Here is a 15,613-nt window from a genome sequence, read left to right as displayed (position 1 = left end):
CACAATTAGAAAGCCTATTGCATTATGGGAACTATAAACACATGGTTCTTTTATTGTGCCAATTAAAGCCCTGACCAGCCTGCGGCACAATAATTGAAACTTCTGTTGAGAGGATGCAAATGGACCGCAGATGTAATTTCAAAGTGAAAACAGAAAAGACATCAAGATGTTTACTTTGTACTTGCGTCAACAAATCATTCTCAAATTAACAAACTATGTTCTGATGTATTTTTATGCCCCTGTGAATCACTTTAAATTACCTTGTGTCTGAATGATGCCGCATATGGTTTTTTCTCTTTACATCTGACGCCCTCTTATGAAAAGAAACAAGGTGCAGAGCTCCTGAACAAGAAAAGCTTTATTGTGATACATTATTAGAAATCTTTTGCTACTTTGATCAACACTGAAGCTGGCATTTCCTCCATTTATCTTGCAGTTTATCAACATACAATACAGAGTATATTTGCTCTCAGTTTGTTTTTCAAAGTATTATGTCTGACTCCTGAATGCTGTGCACTCTCATCGCAGTGAACCACCTGACCATCACCATTAAGCATCAAATACATATACAACAAAAACTTTCCAGTCACCATCTTTGCATTGCCAGCGGATCAGAGACCACAGAAACTGAGTCAGACCGAGCAGCGCACAGAAAAACGCAGCTGGATTTAAGTGCTGAAACAGGGCCACATTAGAGGAATGATGCAAGTGGCAAAATACTGACATGCTATAAATCTGAATGTAGTAACAGATCCTGTGTGCCTCTTTTCCACCAAAATGTGACTAGTGTGGAGCCCACATTTCCACAGGTTTGAGAATTGAATGTTATGTGAGGTTAAATGGAGGAAGAAAGGGTAATTAACCACAAAGGACAGAGTGCTGGCTGCATCAGCAAAATTGGTGCATATCTGTCGATAGCCCCTCCAGCAGACACTGACATCAGTAGTTTCAACTCAAGGTCCAGTATTTTTGTGGTGCTGTACCAAAACGCTGGCTGTCTTTCAATGGAAATGCATGGAAGCATGCATAGATGGTAGCCGTTTTAGATTAACTGGCATTCATTTTTGTTTTGGATAGACTAATGCATATTAGAAGAACTTAACTGCTGAATGGGTTAAATTAATTATGCAATTTGATGAATCTAATTTGTAACTTCCAAAAGGGCAAAAAAGTCAAATGAACATGTAACATTTCTGCCAGCTATATAACTACATTAATCCAAGAGAAACTGGTGGACTTTTGACTTTATAATCCTATTTTCAGAATATTTTCTGACCAATTCTGAATTCTCTCTAAACAAAGATTCAGCCAAAAAGGGAAAAGCTGAACCAGAGTCATTATTCCAAGACAGAGGCAAGTAGAAACAGCGCTCCTTTTACTCCAGGGTTTCAGCCAGTCAGCCATGGCTACTGGCTGACCTCCTTGAGGCTGCGCAGCGAGTTGGCACAGCTGGTGATGAGGCTGCAGAGCTGGATACTAGCCTCCAGTGAGGCTGAACTTTGTAACTGGTTAGTGGCCCAGCGAAGTTTGGTGAGAACAGCTTCCTCGGCTTCTTGCAAAACAAGCCGCTGAGCAGAGCTCTGTGGAGTAACTGAGGGACGAGTTGGTGCCAGGACTGCAGTGGAGGCAGGAGGTGAAGGAGAGGGGACAGCAGGTGGAGGCAGAGGAGTCCTTCCACCTGCGGCAGCCCCCTCACAGTGCTCTGGTCTGGGCTGAGGAACGGACATATTTCCCTGACTACTGCTGGGACTTTCATTGAGTTCAGGAGTATGGGCCGGTGCAGGGGACTGGGATGCGAGCTGCCTTTCCCTCACCTGGGACAAGGCGGCCTGTGGATTCAGGGCTGAGAAAATGAAGGGCGGCAATTTAACAACAAGTGAGTTAAAAATAAACAAATAAATAAAAATCAAAAAAAAAATAAGAGATTATTTTCATGGAAAACATAAAATTATGTGATTTCTGCATACCAGGGTTGTCTTTGTCAATATCAGAGTCCAGCTCCTGGCAAGAGACGCAGTAGTTTTTCTGCTGTCTGTCCTGAAGAAGAATAGTCTGGAAAAAAACACCAACATAAATTACACCACTTCTCACTTTCTACATTATGTAGGCACTGCTAACTATGGCATATCATACTGTTCATGATAATACCAGTATAAATTTTGACATGATAAAAAAAATAAAAAATAAAATATCACAGATATATCGACACCATGTGTTTACATTCCCTGGTACACACACAAACGACACAAGCCCAGACATGTCTGAAAGCAAGAGCCGTGCGTCAGTCTTTGATGATGATGATGGTGGTTCAGTACCCAAAAAGGGAGCTACTTCAACAGCCTCCAAAGCAGCACAATGCTTTGCAAAATAGGCAAGAAAACTGTTCCCACTGCAGGTGTAACAAACAAACTTGTTTCAAAACCTGAGGTAAAAATGCATCATTTAGCACAACCACACTATGAAGTCGCACCAGGAGGAGACATTAGCAGCTGATGATGTGACAGCTTTGACTTTGTTGAGCGTCGCTGATGCACACGGTGGATGGAAATTGCTGATGCAGTTACATGGTGGAAAAGGAGGGCTTTAACCCTTTGCACGCCATAATCGGTGCAGACAGCCAGCGTGTTTCTACTACTGTTTGTGTATAAAACACATTTATACATAACATATTTTAACATATTTGAATAATAGTGACACTTAGCAATAAATAAGGAACAAAAAACATTTCAAATATTTTGTGGTCTGTTTTTTTTTACTCCCAAGTCACCTCAAATGCTCTGGCCGGTGTTCATGTGTAGAGTGTGTGGGCTATCAGATCACCGTTTACCTCAGCTGTCCATATGCAGGGTGAGAAATATCCTTGTCTATTTACGCTGGAGGAGGCTGTAAAAATTTGTGAAAGGAGTCTGCTATGGGTTGATGAGTCAGTGAAACTGCCTTATAACTAATGACAGCAATACTGAGGTGAGCTGTTGAGGATATCCTTAATTTTTCTGTTGGTAAACGCTTCTGTTTTTGCTGCTGTTAGCAGGCGTCGGTAAAGCTTTCTTTGAAGTGGATCCAACCATGTGAATAAACTCTTATATGATGTGAGAATATAATCAAACTGTTTATCAGAGGGAAAGTGGGATTTTTAGGAGACTCCAGCCTAACGCAACTAGCCGTTGCTGTTTAGCCACCTCCTTGTCAGTTGTTCAAACACGGGAAGGCTGTATGTGTAATTTGCTGACAACAACTTTGCGAATATCAGAAATAAGTAAGCCTGTTTTTCTTATGTTAAAGCCCTGACTTCAGTTCAGCAGAAGAGGCTACAGGTGGAGTAGGAAGAGGATGAGTTGGAGATGAAGAAAGAGAGAGCAGTCATGAATGAGGCAGATAAAGAGGAGTAGCTTCTGGAAGAAAGCCTTCCCAGAACAGTTGCTGTTAGTGCTGCAACGATTCCTCGAGAAGCTCAGATAATTAGATTATAAAAAAATCCTCGACACAAATGTATTGGTTCGATGCTTCGTTTTAACTCTGCAGTGCTCAGGTGTCTACATGTAAGCACGAGCATTTCACCTGCATTAGCACCATTAAAGTTCCCCGATCACTAAATATGCAGATTTAGTGTTAACTTAATCTGAAATGTTTAAATCAGGTTGAAGGCTGATGGCAGTCATCCTGCTTTATATGGCAGTGATAACCGCAGCTAGCAAGGGCAAGTCTGAAGGGTCTAAATGCCTTAGTTTAGGTTGTATGTATAGCTTATTATATTTGACATTACTGCTCATTAATAAAACAAAAGTATTTCTTATCAGATTACCCGATGGAATAATCAATAGTTGCAGCCCTAGTTGCCATTATAGCCGCAAAGGGTGGGCCGCCATCCTATTACACCCTATGGATTAAGAATGGGATGTCACTCAAGTTTATATGTGTGTGAGAAGGGAGACTAGTGAATACTTTTATTAATATAGTGTAGATAGTGTGGATGAAAGAATGGCCCTCATTTTGTTTGCACTTATACTCTGCATTGTCATAAAAATAATTACTGTATATTTCCTTGAAATGGCGTGATATAATTTGGGGGCTATGGCTAACCCTGACAAACACAGCATAGCGTCCTGCTTTACTCACCCCACACACTTCGCAGCACTCTCCCAGCATCTTGTACCCTTTCAGCAGGTAGTCTCCCATCAGCTTGCTGATTTTGTCTTGTCGTTCCCTGCGAGCCTGGATCACCTTCATCTCTGCTTCTGTTGGAGGCTCCCACTCAAAATCCTCTTCATCTGCAGGTCAGTGACAGCGGGAAGCTTTAATTTGATTGTCAGATGTCGAAGCCTTCTCTACTCTCTTTTTTTTTTTTACGTTTTTCCAACGCTTTAGCGTTATAAACGGTCCTAAACACTGCTGTAACCTGTGTATACATGTTATCTACCTCTGCTTTTAGTTAGCCTTTTCGGCGGGATCATTACGAAGTCCCTTTGCCACTGTTGTGCTGTTTTTAAAGTGTGAATATCAGAGCAGAACTGTTCTGCTAGGAAATTATGACAAGCGAGCTAGCAAACCAGCCGGGCTACCATCTGGCTAACAACACGTTTACGCTGGCAGCGACAAATTTAACAAAAATAAAGTAACACATAGAAACATCTTCAACAAAACTACTTTCTTTTTAAAAAAAAAATAAAATACAGGCGATAACAGAAATGTCAAAGTCAGCTTTGTTTTTTTTAAATAACAAGTTCACAAACCTCCATTCAAAGCCATGTTTCTTCAGTGCTACACGTTGTACGCGATGACGTCAGAGTCATACAGTGACGCTACGCTTCTTCTTCGTTCGACAACTATTTGTGCAGAGCCGCCTCCCTCTAGCGGACGGCTTTTCCCGCACTTATGTGGTAGCAATACCGCCACCGTATGGTGATAAGTAAAAGTGAACAAATAGTGCAAGGAGTTTTAGCTGAGGGAAACGAAATGGCAGTGGACTCCGTGGACTTCTTTTTACATTACTATTTAATTAATTTACACACAGTCTTGGAGAGTGAAAGAATGCCTTTGAGAGCTCCTGTTAGGAATCCAGTCCTTCCTTTCCCATATACAGAGGAGGTTTGCTAGTGTTATCTTGAATGTCTATCTAGAATAGTCCTCTGGCCAAAAGTAAAGTGACTTGCAATATCTACTCTTATGATAGGAATCAAAGAAATAACTATAGAAAAAAGCTACCAGTGAACAACAACAAAACAACTGACTGAAGAAAGAAAACATTATAAACCTTATAAATGATTTTATTGTGTTTTGGGATGTTTCATGAGTACAGCCTAAACCATATTCCAGTACATTTCACATGAAAAAAACACATCATTCAAAACAATGAGTGAACGCGTCACAAATAGTGAGAAGAACATCAACTTTTATGGATTTCACTCTGATTTTTTTTTTTTTTTTATTGCATCCCAGTAACATCCTGCAAATAGGTGGAGGAGAATCAGATTATGCTGCTACAGAAGTCTCGGGTGTCTAATTGTTGGATACTAATGTGCAATCCAAGCATTCTCTCTACAGCTATATTACATTAATTCAACAACATGACAACAAAATCTGCAAGAGGACTGATGTTACATTTGTATGCATGTTGGTGGTGTGTTTGAAAAGTTGATGTCTTCAGTTGCTCTGTTATGAGTTGGTGTCAGGGCACCAGTCGTGCTCTTTCTTCTTTGTTGTTGTGACTTTTGTTGCGTTCCTGTCTTTCTGTGGATTTCTCTTCAGTGTCCAGGGTAACATTCTCTCTAGAGAAGGAAACAGAAGGAGAAGTTACACCACAGCAGTTACACCGTAGACTGCACAGCCTGTAAAATGCACATAAAATTAATCACAGAATCTCACTGAACATAATATATGAAGTCACAAAAATGCTAAGAGTTAAATAACAAAAAATAATGCGAAATTTGTGTGTGTGTGAGATTTTTAATAATGAATAGGATCTTTAATTTAATCATTTGTCAGAGCTTTTATTTACAGAGGGGTGTTTATAATGTCAAAATGCAAAGACTTTGGAATCTATGACGTAAACTACTTTTACCACAAGTAACAGCAGTCCATATCATAGATTTTAGTGCATTGTTTTGATGTAACAGCTGTTGGAGTTGATTTTAGCTACTGTATGAAATTCTGGGTATCATCCAAATTTCCCCTTATGAGTAAAAGATGCCACAATAGTTCCTCATAATGTATTTGCTGATTATATTTTACATAATTCAAAGCAAAGCAGTTATCAACTCAGTGTACTGCAGCTGGTAAACATTTGCTCCTAAAGTGTTGTGGATTTGGGGTAAAGCAAAGTGCATATCCTCTCAAAACATCTCATTTTTTTTAATCCCGTAAAAAAAAATCATAAATGCTACAGAGAGCAGGTTACAATAGTCTTTGCTGAATCTCACCTTGACTATGGGGGACTTTTCATTCAAGACACTGTAAGAAATGAACATATAAATTAATATAATGGATCAGTTTGATAATCAGATAATAATAAGAAATACAAAAGCAGATCACATATACAATCCATTGTCTTTAAGCTGGGACTCTGTGTATTGTAAATTAAAGACGAATGCAATAATGGTTAATGAATCGAAACACAATTTTTAATTGAAAATAGTACAAGGACAAGAAATTGGATCTTTTTTGACAATTTTCTGTTCTCATTTGGGATTACAGCTGCATCGCTGCTTCTATTAAAGGACCAGTCGCTGTAGTTCTGAAAGGCAGATATTCTCCCATTCCCAAAATAGGCCAAATATCTTCAGCAGGTGACAGTTCTGACTGTGACTGTGGGCAGGCCAGTTTTACTGCACAGATATCTGGCTTTGATACATGGAACTTTTTCCCTGTGGAAGATTTTTCTCTGGGTCCCCTGAATCTTCACTCTTAAGATTCAAAGAACGTTATTCTTAAATTATTCTTGATATCATTCTTAAATTTTTTTTAACTATTTGACCAAACAATGTCTTACATATTCCACCAGGTTTTTTTTTTTAAGTAACACAACTTTTGTTGCTCCTCTCCTCACACTTATACCTGTTGCTGAGTTCAAATTCTAAATATTTTAACATTTGATATGTTTGTGTACAATTTTCAACATAATACATTTTACACACTGTCACAGATTTTTTATTATTTATTTCAGAATAGAGGTTTTACTTGTTAGCTTCCAGATCAAGTCTTATTAATGACATTTCTAGATAACAGCACCAAAACAGAAAATAATAAAGACTATTAAGCACAACTTACACAAATGATTCTCCTTATTCTTCTTCATTTGGAGAACAGATAAGCATAAAAGGGAAGAAAATAATAAGATGTGAGAGTAACATCATTTTAAAGCTGTGTGTATAACTTGTGAGGAGTACTGGCAACTCTGATATACTTAACAGGCAGGTTAAAAAAAAAAAATACCTTGAGGCTTGGGGTGCATGAGATTCAGTGGGAGTTCCACTGTGACGTCACTGTGGAGAAAAATGAACCGACCAATCAGAATGCATGCAGAATGAACGCACTTCTATATGGACAGTGGTATTATCGATAATAAATGCTACTCACCTGGAGGTGAGGCCACCCAGCAGGCTACATGGAGAAAGAACGTAAATTATAAGTCCGCTTTTGTCATTTCATTCAATAAAATCTTTATGTCGGTTTTCTTGTGTCAATAAATACTCACCCTCCTCCAGCCACCATGAGGTTAATTTTAATCTTGTAGGAAACCAGGATACCCAGCACTTCTTTTTCTATCCCCTGCCGCAGCCTACGGAAAACAAAATGCAGGGATTTGAAGGATTAGAGGGTTTAATTTAGCCGAGTGTACTACCACAAGACATTGCAGACACTGAATGGCGTGCAAGAAAAGCTGCTGGAAATGTGAAACAAAGGCAAGGGGGGGAAGAGCCATTCATCTGAACTTTTCACCGCCACACACTCACATGGTGGTGGAGGCCAAGTTGGTGTCCTCGTCCTTCAGTCGTCCGTCCAGCGCCAAACCCCTTTTCTCCTTGTTCTCATTCAGCAGAGGCGTGATGGACAGGCTATTGTCGTAGGTGCCGTTAGGCTCCACCGTCTCACTGCAGAGGGTGAAAAGAAACTGTTAAGCAGGATGATCCAGTTTTATGCTGGCACTCTGCTTCTGTGACATTTGCTGTGTTTTCAGTTTTCAGCCCACGTACGCGAACTCTTGGCTAAGAACACATTTGGTGTATTTGTCTGCCGAGTAGAGCACAATGTCGGTGGTTTGGTCCACTGTGACAGAGAGGAAGGTATAGATAAATGTGTTATGTTCTTTATAACAGTTACAGGCTCTGGTTAAAACTTGTCGCTGTGAATTGAGGTACTCACCGGTGATTTTGATTTTCTTCACTGTTTTGTTGCTCTCGTTTTTGATTTTGATGTTGATCGGGATGGCTTCACCATGAAGGTAGAGCTGTGGCAAAACAGGAGAGAAATTCTAATTGGTTCACTGCACAGTTAACATTTCTACAGGTGAAACTGAAAATTAGAGATGTCGAGTGTTGGCGCTGTACATCTTTTGCCATCGAAGCTTCTAGATGAACAGGCTTGTCAGACATCATGAAGCTTTTGCAGATTTCAGCTTTGGGCCCAGCGCCCACCTGAGATGGGGCGTATTGGATTTTACGAATGATAAGACGGGCGGTGTCCCTGTCAGGCAGAAGGCGAGAGAAGGAAGAAGAGATGAGGTGAAGAAAAACGAAACAAAGAGAGGCGGGTTAATAAGGCGAAAACGCAAGTAAACTCACTTCTTTTCAACCTTTTCATCAGGGTTGTTCTTTTCCTTGGCAAGGTATGTTTTGACCTCAAAGTCAACACCACAAGCCTGCAAAGCAAAGTGAAAGTGTAAGCAGCTGACATTCAGCCAAGTGTCATGCTTGTCTGTCTACATTAAATGAAAGGGATATGTTACCTTTCCTTTGTCATCAGGTCCAGGCTGCAGAGAGACTGAGCAGGGTAGATTGTTGGGAATCTATGGAGACAATGAGGAAGTTTTATAACAAAACAGAAGACTTATTTCTACCTGTTAATTCACAAGATGAAGCGTAATTTCATATATTTGTGAATAAAAAATGAAGCGACTTAATTTCTTCTTTCCAATTTGTTAATTTAACCTTTTTCCCTTTTAGAAAAACATATAAATGTCTATAAAATACTCACTATTAAACAACGTTACATCCATGCACAATTTCAAAAATAAATAAATAAAAACAAAAACCCCCACAAAACATGGCTGAGGTCATAAACTGGTTGCGCTTAATTTACAGACGCCAATCACACACCTCAAAAGAGAAAGGATGTGCGTTGTCTCCGGCTTTCTTCAGCAGGGTTTCGTGCATGGCGCTCAAGGCAGGCTTCTCGCCATTTGGGTAGATTTCGACTTGCTTTATCCAGATGTCCTTCCTGAAGCACAGGCCCATCACATCCAGGTCCTCACTACCATAACGGAAGGCACATGCCAGCTGCACAAACACTGTAGACATGCGTTATTACGTCAGTTGCTTCACGTTGATCAGCGAAGGCTCGTATTTATGGGGCTGAAATCTATTTAAAGCTCAGCTTAATGTGACGTTACCTTTTCTGTCTCCAAAATCTGCTGGATCCAGCTTTACAATGCCGTCTGAAAAAGAAGCAGCATTACAACTTATTATCATCATAATGAGCACGAAGCTGCGCACACGTGCAGCGGCACGCACGTACCAACTCTGTCCACTTTCTGCACATCATCCACATAGTCTCTCTTCCCCAGGTAGAGGGTGAGCTGTCACACAGAAGAAGGGAAAACACAGCGTTTCAGAACCTTTTAAGTTTTAACCCATATATATATATATATATATGTTAACGTTATAAGAAACAAAAATAAAACATACCCCTCCGTTTCCACTGGTTTTCTTGAAAACCCTGTGAAACAAAAAGGAGAAATGCCCCTTTATTCCCACTGTCACCTGAAAATTCAGCCATTAAATTTCCCTTTTTTTATATATTACAGTTACAGTATCAACACCCTATTCTGACAACCAGGGGCCAAATAAATGTGTAAAATGTTGAATAAGACTGTATAATATGTGTTTTTAAAAGAAGAGCACATCCACTGATGGAGTTACTGTCAGGCTTAACAAGATGAAATAAAGATTAAATTTGGATCCTGTGGGTAAATTCGGTTTCTTGGCAAACAACAGAAGGGCCAATAATCCCTTATTCCTCGTTATCCAGTTAGTAAAAGCTAAGTGTGGAGCTGCTTTACTTCAGCAAGCCTGGATTGCGAGGCTGGCTCAGGTGAGGGAACTACAAATGGTGTAAGAGGGTTCCCCATGCAATTGATTACCAGTGTCTTCAAATAAAGCTCAACATTGTGTTACTGTGTTACCACAATTGAAACAGCAAATCAAGAGACTAAGCCTTTTACAAACCTGAAATAAATACGTTAAAACTACTCATCCCTTTAAGGAGTTGGCTGACCATCTGACCTATGGCTCCCAATGTTTACAGATTTCAAAGTGATTGTAATTTTGATCTTCTTTGGTTAAAAGGGACCCATCTTTCCACTAACAATAAATTTGAATTGTTATATTTGGTGGGTTGAGCATGAGCATTTTTTAGATAGAGTTTGATTAGAACCAGTAGCTGCATTTGAGGGACATAAACATTAAAACTAAAACACTTACTTTGCCATCTCTAGAAGATTTTTGGAAGTGTTCTGTTGGAAGAAAGGGGGAAAAAAAAAAGATTATCAAAGGGTTATCAGGAGGTCACAGATCCATAATTGACCTTCCTGTCAGCTCTCTGGCAGCTGTAGTGATGTTTTCTTTTGAAGGTACAGAGGGTTAATCCTCTCCAATAAGATTACACCACTGGTGTTAGGACTCATCCTCCAAAGATGTGATTCTCTATCTGCTAACTAACCTCCATGACCTCACAACAAACAATCAAAGATTTACATTGCACACACAGTTATGTCCCAATTTGTTTCTCCTAAATGCGCCAAAGGACTATTCAAGGAAAGGTACATGGATAAAACCCATTCATTACCTTTGATGGCAGTCCAGGACTTAAGAAACTGTAGGTGTTGACATTAGCCCTCTACAGCCTCTAAATAAAGAGTCCTGAAGTCTTGAAGGGTTAAGAGAGCTATAAGCATTTAATTAAGTATTTTCAAATCAGTTTGCTCATTTCTCAGTTTCATTTTACCTTCCAACATAATATACAGTCCTGGGGTTGTTTGATAATGTTCATTTTTAATCATCATATTTCTCTTTATAAAAGTGTTGTTTTCTTTCTATTGTCACCAGCTTCCTCACCTCAAAGAGGAATGGAGGCGAGCTAAACACATTAAAAAGGCAAAGTAAAAATCTTCAAAAGCTGCTGGCACTGAGTGCACTATCAAAATCATCAGTAAGGATGCAGGTGCTTGTATTGACAGTCACTTCTCAAAACCATTGTTAGTTTTTTAGTTTTTATGCACTACAAGAGTGAATTCGATTTACCCCGGTTGCTTACCTGTGTTAAGCTTAAAAAGTTCCACCATCATATACAAAGATTTCTCGTGTGGATAATAAAAACAACTCACAGGAATAAAAGCTTGTTTAATTCAGTGGGACTCTTCAGTCTAAAGCTGCCGTGGGCTGCAGTTACTTATTTCAGCACCATGGAGAGGTACGGTACAGCTGCTTGCCTTGCTTCTGATTGGCTAATTGCTGTGAATATCAGCATGTATCACTGTATAACACCTCTTCAAAAAAAAAAAAAAAAAAATCAACTATGCCTCAAATCAGAAAGCACTATATTTAATATTTAATGCTTATGTTTCATTCTTTTATTGTGATTAAATAACATTCTTGGCTACATTATTTTATCTTTTTATAACCAACCCTCACACACAAACATTAACCTAACGTGTGCATGGCATTTCTTTCTCTTATACATTCATCTATTGTGGCTGAGGACTCAGAGAGAACCTGTAAGTTAAGTTCAATGGCCTATCAAACAATGCAGTAACCCCACAGTGTAACATAACTCATTAGGCTTCATCCATTTTCATAACTGCTTATCATATTCAGGGTCACAGGGGGGCTGTCAGGCAAGAACTGTATTTCATTATTAGTTTCACCACTATACATCCAACCATCTTTCACCCATTCATCTATGAATATGAAGGCTTCTTACCTCTTCTTAGTTGTCTGGGACCGTGGCAGAGGGTGTCTGGGTAAGTTGAGAGTGCAGTCTACAGCTCAGCTCCCATTATATACCTGCCACCCTCTGTGCATCATTCAGGCTTAGCCAGTTCTTTATTGCTGTTGTTGCCTGCTTGATAATCCAGTTAAGCAATCAGAGGATAGCTTTTTTTGACCACAAAGGGTGCAGCCGTCTAAATCACAGGGACAGAAATACAACCTCGCAGTCGCCACATGACTGTAGTAGGCGATAATCCCCCTCTGCACCTCCACAAGTCAACTAATCAAGTCTCCTTTGATTCAGAAAGCAGAGTAACTCAGGCCTTTTAAAATCAAGGTTCATGTCTCTGAGGGAGATTTTATGATTCTTTCTCTTGTCAAAAACTTTCGCATAAAGTTATAATTTGTGTTAAACATCTTTTTAGCTTGTATTAGAAACCCTTTTAAATAACCGTTATGCTGGATTTCTCTATATCGTTTACTGATTATTAGTTTGTTTGTTTTTTACAGTGATGCTCATAAAAAACAAATATTTAAAAAAAATTTGCAAAGTCAAGACAATTTTTATGTCATTGAGAGAAAGACACACCAATAAACAAACCTATCTGATAAATAATTCAGATATTTGCAAATTTTAAGCCTCTGTGGAACAATTCTTCTGGAGATTCTTAGTAGTCTGTCTGCTCTCAGCAGATTAGCAGCTCCCTATCCCAATATGGTACGGATGACGGGAGTATCAACGGTGAGGTCAGAATAAGCTTTCTTATTCAACAGTGTTTAAGTAACGTGCCAAAGATTAAGGAGAATCACCAGAATCCCCTTTGACCTTTAGAAACCTGTTAATCCCCCAACAGGTCTGTTATAACTAGCTTGTGTTAAAGAATGAAGAGGTCGGGGCATAAATTAAAAAATTTTAGGCTTGATGGGCATACAAGAGAATAAAAAAAAGATCCTTTATTATTAGACATAAACCTTTAAAAATGTGGAAAACCAATGGGTGCAGTAAATGTAGTGCATTTGTTGCATTCAAAGGATGACAGGACCTTTGATAGAGTCAAGTCAGGGGTTACTGTGTCGTACCAAACTTGGCTTATCTGAGATCTCACTGACAAAAGCGCTGTAAGGTGTTCAGCACAGGCTTTATGAGCTATAGCATTTTCCAGTTTTTATTTTATTTGTCTGACACAGGGGGAAGATATGGTGCCAGAAGGTTATTTGAGGCATGCAAAAAATACTTCCACGGTTGTACCAGCTTGCTTCCATTCACCACGTTGCAATTTAACCACACATGTTTATGATCTGGGTGCCATGAAATAAAACAGAAATAGTAGATTCAGGCTTTATTAGAGCAGGTCACGTTGGCACCGGTCTAATCACTGTTTGTGCTGCCATGCTTCTTGGAAGCTGTGTCTCTGGCCTCTGCCCTTTTAATCATCAACCTAAACACAATGTGACAGATTGATTGGTTCTAAGGAGGATCTCCCTGTAGGAAAAACATACATTTGTATCCAAATAAAGTGTGTGCATGTGTGTGTGTGTGTGTGTGGGGGGGGGGGGGGGGGGGGGGGTGTACATGTGGGATATAATAGTATATATTCAGTGTTAGAGTAACTGAAAATATTGTTTTTATTTCCATTTAACCTTAATTTAATCAAGATCGTGATACTCTTTAGATTAAAAATCTCATTTGCAAAAGTGTCCTGGACTAATTGGGCAGCAATTTGATCAGCAGCAGTTAATTAGACATAATACACAGATAAATACTGACAGCAAAATATACAAAATATCAGGAAGTATTTAGATCTTCAAAATATTTGACGCAAATTCCCAGAATAGATTCGAAATAGTCTCAAAACCACCATTAGTCTGACTTGTTTCTGATTAGTTGGAAACTGATATCGAAGGAGAAAATGGGACAAACACATTAGGATGCAATATAATTACATACCTACAAGATTGCTCTAAAATAATGTGTGCTCCTGTGGCCTACATTCATTTTATGAATATGAACATTTTAACCACATCTACACATTCCTAATACAAGGAGCTCTATCCTATTTTAGAAAACAGTACTATGGGTTGATAGACATAAATAACATGCCCCAAAAAAGCAAGAAGTAGTGTAACAGGTGCTAAAACAAGTGTGCTCATTTTTAGCACCTGATCAATATAGATCGAGTTGGCACTGCTCCTGCTCCTGAGAGGTTTTATTTAGGAGCAGCTGACTGAAGGCACTGACGGAGGTGGCTGAATCTTTTTAACGCAAACACTCCAGCCTAAACAGACTAGTAATTATGAGGAGTGTCTGATGGGGGAGGGGACTCAGCCAAAGGTCAAAACCAGATTAATCAATTATTTATGGGCTAGGACAAAATTAAATAACCCGAGCTAAGGTACAAAGTTAGAGGACTATGAATAAACAAGACAAAATTACATGAGCTCAGATAAAACATTACACAGATGAAACAAGCCCATAATCTTTTTTTTTTTTTTTTTAAAGATCTATTTTTCTATTTGTGTGTCTTTCCTGCAGTAAATGTGAGTCATGTGATGGAGGCACATCTTTTACATGCTGGATTACCAGTGAAGCAACAAAACAGCAGCTGCCAGGGGCTTGGCACCCTCCAGGGACCCAAAAGGACAATTTCACTGCATGCCAAATGGTTTTTGATTGTTTTATATACCAAAGGCTTTTTTTTTTTTTTTGCAAATACAAGAAATATAATTATCAAAATAAATAGTTAAAATAAATAAATTATCAAAGTCCATCAACTAAGGTGGGTTCTGCTCAACTGACTAACCTGTTGGATTTGGAAGGAAACAAGTCAAAATTTAATTTTTTACCCCTTTCATGCATGAATTATGAGAACCTCAGTCAGGATTTTTTATTCCTGAGTTTTTATTAGACACAAAAAAAACTATGCAATTGAAATTTTGTTCTTGAACCTACAGCGTCAGCGTTGGCATCGTCGCCCGTGCCTGTCCATGGTGGCCTGGACTTTTTGGAGGTGGGAGAAGAGGAGATAGGTGTTGGTTCAGATGAGGTTTTAGGAGGTCGTTTGAAAAACTCTCAGACTTTGCAAAATCTTGACGTATTGGTTGACCACTTAGAGTGTGACAAACGTGATGAGCTGGTGGCACTCATAAAAAGTTATCCTGGTTTATTTTCTGACGCTCCCCCACGGACCCATCTGATAGAGCATGACATAGATATTGGAGAGGCTAAACCCATTAAACAAAGATTTTATAGAGTATCTGAGGTGAGCCACTTGTCACAGTCTGACTCACGGCCCGTAACAAAAAATGAGGGGAGACAAAGGTATAGGCCAAGAGATTAGTTTTATTGAAACTTAAGCAAAACAAAAAGAAAGATAAACATGAGATGTGAGTATGTCATTATGTCCAGTGTATGC

At 39.2% G+C, this 15,613-nt stretch overlaps 2 protein-coding genes across 2 annotated transcripts; both read right to left on the bottom strand.

Annotated features, from left to right (window-relative positions):
* Positions 1-340: 340 nt before the first annotated feature.
* Positions 341-4,820, bottom strand: znrd2 (zinc ribbon domain containing 2). The gene is made up of 4 exons (XM_030746347.1): positions 4,731-4,820; positions 4,117-4,268; positions 1,968-2,052; positions 341-1,843 (listed from the first exon to the last, which is right to left on the bottom strand). Exons 1-4 carry the CDS (start codon positions 4,744-4,746, stop codon positions 1,407-1,409), a joined length of 690 nt encoding a protein of 229 aa, XP_030602207.1. The 5' UTR covers positions 4,747-4,820; the 3' UTR covers positions 341-1,406.
* Positions 4,821-5,246: 426 nt separating this feature from the next.
* arr3a (arrestin 3a, retinal (X-arrestin)) lies at positions 5,247-12,291 on the bottom strand. Its single transcript, XM_030745890.1, has 18 exons — positions 12,193-12,291; positions 10,695-10,726; positions 9,900-9,930; positions 9,730-9,790; positions 9,605-9,649; positions 9,312-9,502; positions 8,942-9,001; positions 8,778-8,854; positions 8,544-8,679; positions 8,359-8,443; positions 8,190-8,262; positions 7,950-8,087; positions 7,691-7,774; positions 7,573-7,596; positions 7,429-7,478; positions 7,264-7,285; positions 6,417-6,447; positions 5,247-5,765 (listed from the first exon to the last, which is right to left on the bottom strand). The coding sequence occupies exons 2-16, from the start codon at positions 10,700-10,702 to the stop codon at positions 7,278-7,280; spliced, it is 1,071 nt and encodes a 356-aa protein (XP_030601750.1). The 5' UTR covers positions 10,703-10,726; positions 12,193-12,291; the 3' UTR covers positions 5,247-5,765; positions 6,417-6,447; positions 7,264-7,277.
* Between the last annotated feature and the right edge of the window lie 3,322 nt (positions 12,292-15,613).

Source organism: Archocentrus centrarchus, chromosome 14, assembly GCF_007364275.1.
Source record: "Archocentrus centrarchus isolate MPI-CPG fArcCen1 chromosome 14, fArcCen1, whole genome shotgun sequence".
Taxonomy (NCBI): domain Eukaryota; kingdom Metazoa; phylum Chordata; class Actinopteri; order Cichliformes; family Cichlidae; genus Archocentrus; species Archocentrus centrarchus.
This window is presented reverse-complemented; position numbering and strand designations above follow the sequence as displayed.

Coding starts and splice junctions, on each gene's coding strand:
- znrd2 (XM_030746347.1), bottom strand. Junction 2,053..4,116: donor AGTGCTGCGAAGTGTGTGGG/GTGAGTAAAGCA, acceptor GTTTTTTTCCAG/ACTATTCTTCTTCAGGACAG. Junction 1,844..1,967: donor TATTGACAAAGACAACCCTG/GTATGCAGAAAT, acceptor TCATTTTCTCAG/CCCTGAATCCACAGGCCGCC.
- arr3a (XM_030745890.1), bottom strand. Junction 8,088..8,189: donor GTTCTTAGCCAAGAGTTCGC/GTACGTGGGCTG, acceptor CACCCTCTGCAG/TGAGACGGTGGAGCCTAACG. Junction 7,597..7,690: donor CTCATGGTGGCTGGAGGAGG/GTGAGTATTTAT, acceptor TTCTCCATGTAG/CCTGCTGGGTGGCCTCACCT.